Source organism: Frankliniella occidentalis, unplaced genomic scaffold (assembly GCF_000697945.3).
Source record: "Frankliniella occidentalis isolate FOCC.00 unplaced genomic scaffold, Focc_3.1 Scaffold498, whole genome shotgun sequence".
Classification (NCBI taxonomy): Eukaryota; Metazoa; Arthropoda; class Insecta; order Thysanoptera; family Thripidae; genus Frankliniella; species Frankliniella occidentalis.
Window position 1 is genome coordinate 23,827 of NW_026267616.1, and position 2,259 is coordinate 26,085.

The following is a 2,259-nucleotide window of genomic DNA, read 5'->3' on the forward strand; positions in this document are numbered from 1 at the left end:
ACTACATAGCTCTCTCACCTCCCATCGCGCGAGCTCGGACACCAGGTGGACGCCGGCGGGGATGAGCAGTCCCAGGCTGGAGAAGAGCACGGCGCCCATGAGCGCGATCACGAGCTCGAGGTTCGGCACGGCGATGGCGACGAGCAGCGACAGCGTCACCAGGGTCATGCGCATGCCGATCTGACGAGAAAGAGAGCACACCGAACGCGTCAGGCAAGGTCCTTTACCGTGGTTTCCAGAAATCAGTTTTCCTTTCGAGTTCATTTTTTTTGTTGTGCTGCTTTACCTGCGCCCAGTTCCGCAGGCTGGGCGTGGACACGCGGGACTCGATGATGGGAACGACCAGCTCGAACACGACGTAGAACTGCAGCGGGTGGGTGAGGGTGATGGCGGCCGCCAGCAGGGCCTTCACGACCTGCGCGGGGCTGAAAGGAAAGGGGAGGTTGCAGATCACACCTAAGGATTTTGAGGTCCGATATTTTCCCCAGAAAAATGTAAAAAGTTTCGAAGAAAAAGAAAATCCCTGACATTGCCACGACGGCCACCTCGCTCGGCTGCTGATAAGATATTATATGTGGCGGGCAATACTCACATTAGGTCGGAATCTAGATTGAGTGTAATGCTTCCCAGGACGGCCTCCCCGAACTTGAGGTAGCCCAGGGCGCCGATGGTCGTGAAGATGGCCACGACGAAGGCCATGGCCCGCGAGGCGATGCCGTTCCAGCCGCCGAGGCGCCCGGGGTTGCGCATCGTGTTCTCGACGGGCATGACCGTGCCGATGCCCTCCATGGAGTAGATGGCCGTGCTGAAGAAGATGGGCACCCCGATGAGGGTGGGCGCCATGCTGACGCGGCTCAGGCCGGGCTGCTCGTCCAGCAGGTAGTACAGGGTGATGGCGAAGCCCACCACGATGCACGCGTTGGCCAGCACCGAGCACGGCACCAGCTGTCGCATTTGTCGCACCTGTGCCCGGCAGACGAGAGGAGGGAAGCGTCATGTACACGTGATCACGTTTTGTGTGTTGTGTCGAGTGGCGTTTCAGCCGGCGCAGTTCAACAACACTGGGAGAAATGTTTCATTGCAGCCATCATAATGTTGATGCTCACGATCAAATTTCGTTCCATCCGTCCCGGTTTAGTCATAGGCATCAAAATTTTAGTTCATGTATAAACAAAAGTTTAGTTGCTGTAATTAAAAGTTAAGTTGCTGTGACTAAAAATTGATGCCCATGACTAATTCGACCGATCGAACAATTTTTGATGGCTGCAACGAAACATCTCTCACAGTGAAGACGCTCAAGCTGTGCCGAAAAACTTACCTGGCCGAGCGGTATGAGCGGCAAGGCGAGGATGGCGATGTAAACGCGTCCGTCCAGCACCGAATCACCCGTCCACTGCTCCACCAGCTGCGTATAGGACAGAGAGAGTCAGAAGGGCTGCCTACCTCTCACGGGGGGACCGGGGCAGGGGGCTGGACCTCGCGAGAACATCGCGGGACACGAACAAACCCGTTAATTGAGATACTTTGTTAATGTTTTATAATAATTTTTTTTTAATATCAGGTACTGATCTTGTAATGTTTGTTCGGTGATAAGCGGCTAGCCCTATCAGCACTCGAGCAAATATCGGAACTTTTCCGCCAGCCCACTCAAAAAGAGGAAGCGGCGCGCCGTCTCGACGAGGAGATGACTTCCCTCTTTCCGAACACAAAGCGGGTGTCACTTTTCCCGCCTTCAATGAATACTGAGTCACTACACGTAGCTATGACGAATACAAAAAGAAATATAAATGCAAAATCACAGAAGTTTCGCACGAAAGCCTATCGCGCTGCATCCGCGCTGCTTGCTGTCGTGTCAGTCGCAAAAGCCCCAAAAGCACAATACGTGTCCACCGCTGAATGCGCGCAACGCAACAGCGCATCGTCCCAGGCAGGACACGTGGACGCGGCACGGGGACGGCTCGGGTCACGTCCCGAGTCGGGCTCCTCACTGGCCCTCCACAAAGGAGGGCGGGCCTCGGCGCAGGCTCATTGTGTGGACGAGGACTCGCTCTTGCTCTCGTTGTCGAGCGCGGAGTAGACGCCCGCGCACGTGGTGAGCAGGGACAGCAGCAGCAGCAGTCCGTCCTTGGCCACGGTGAGCACCCGGCGAGCAGGCACCGCGCGCCCGGGCTGCTCCAGCTTGTCGTCCTGGGCAAAGACACCCGCGGCGTCAGTCGGAGCACCATCGACATCGCTCACAAGGGGACTTAGGCAAGTGTA

At 56.4% G+C, this 2,259-nt stretch overlaps 1 protein-coding gene across 1 annotated transcript in view; it reads right to left on the reverse strand.

The window, feature by feature from the left end:
* Positions 1-18: 18 nt before the first annotated feature.
* LOC113217908 (proton-coupled amino acid transporter-like protein pathetic) overlaps positions 19-2,259 on the reverse strand; it is a gene marked incomplete at its 3' end in the record, with an annotated part of 15,275 nt that continues 13,034 nt past the window's right edge. The window contains 4 exon segments of the mRNA XM_052275042.1: positions 19-180; positions 287-425; positions 593-963; positions 1,319-1,405. Of these exon segments, the coding sequence (XP_052131002.1) occupies positions 19-180; positions 287-425; positions 593-963; positions 1,319-1,405 (759 nt within the window).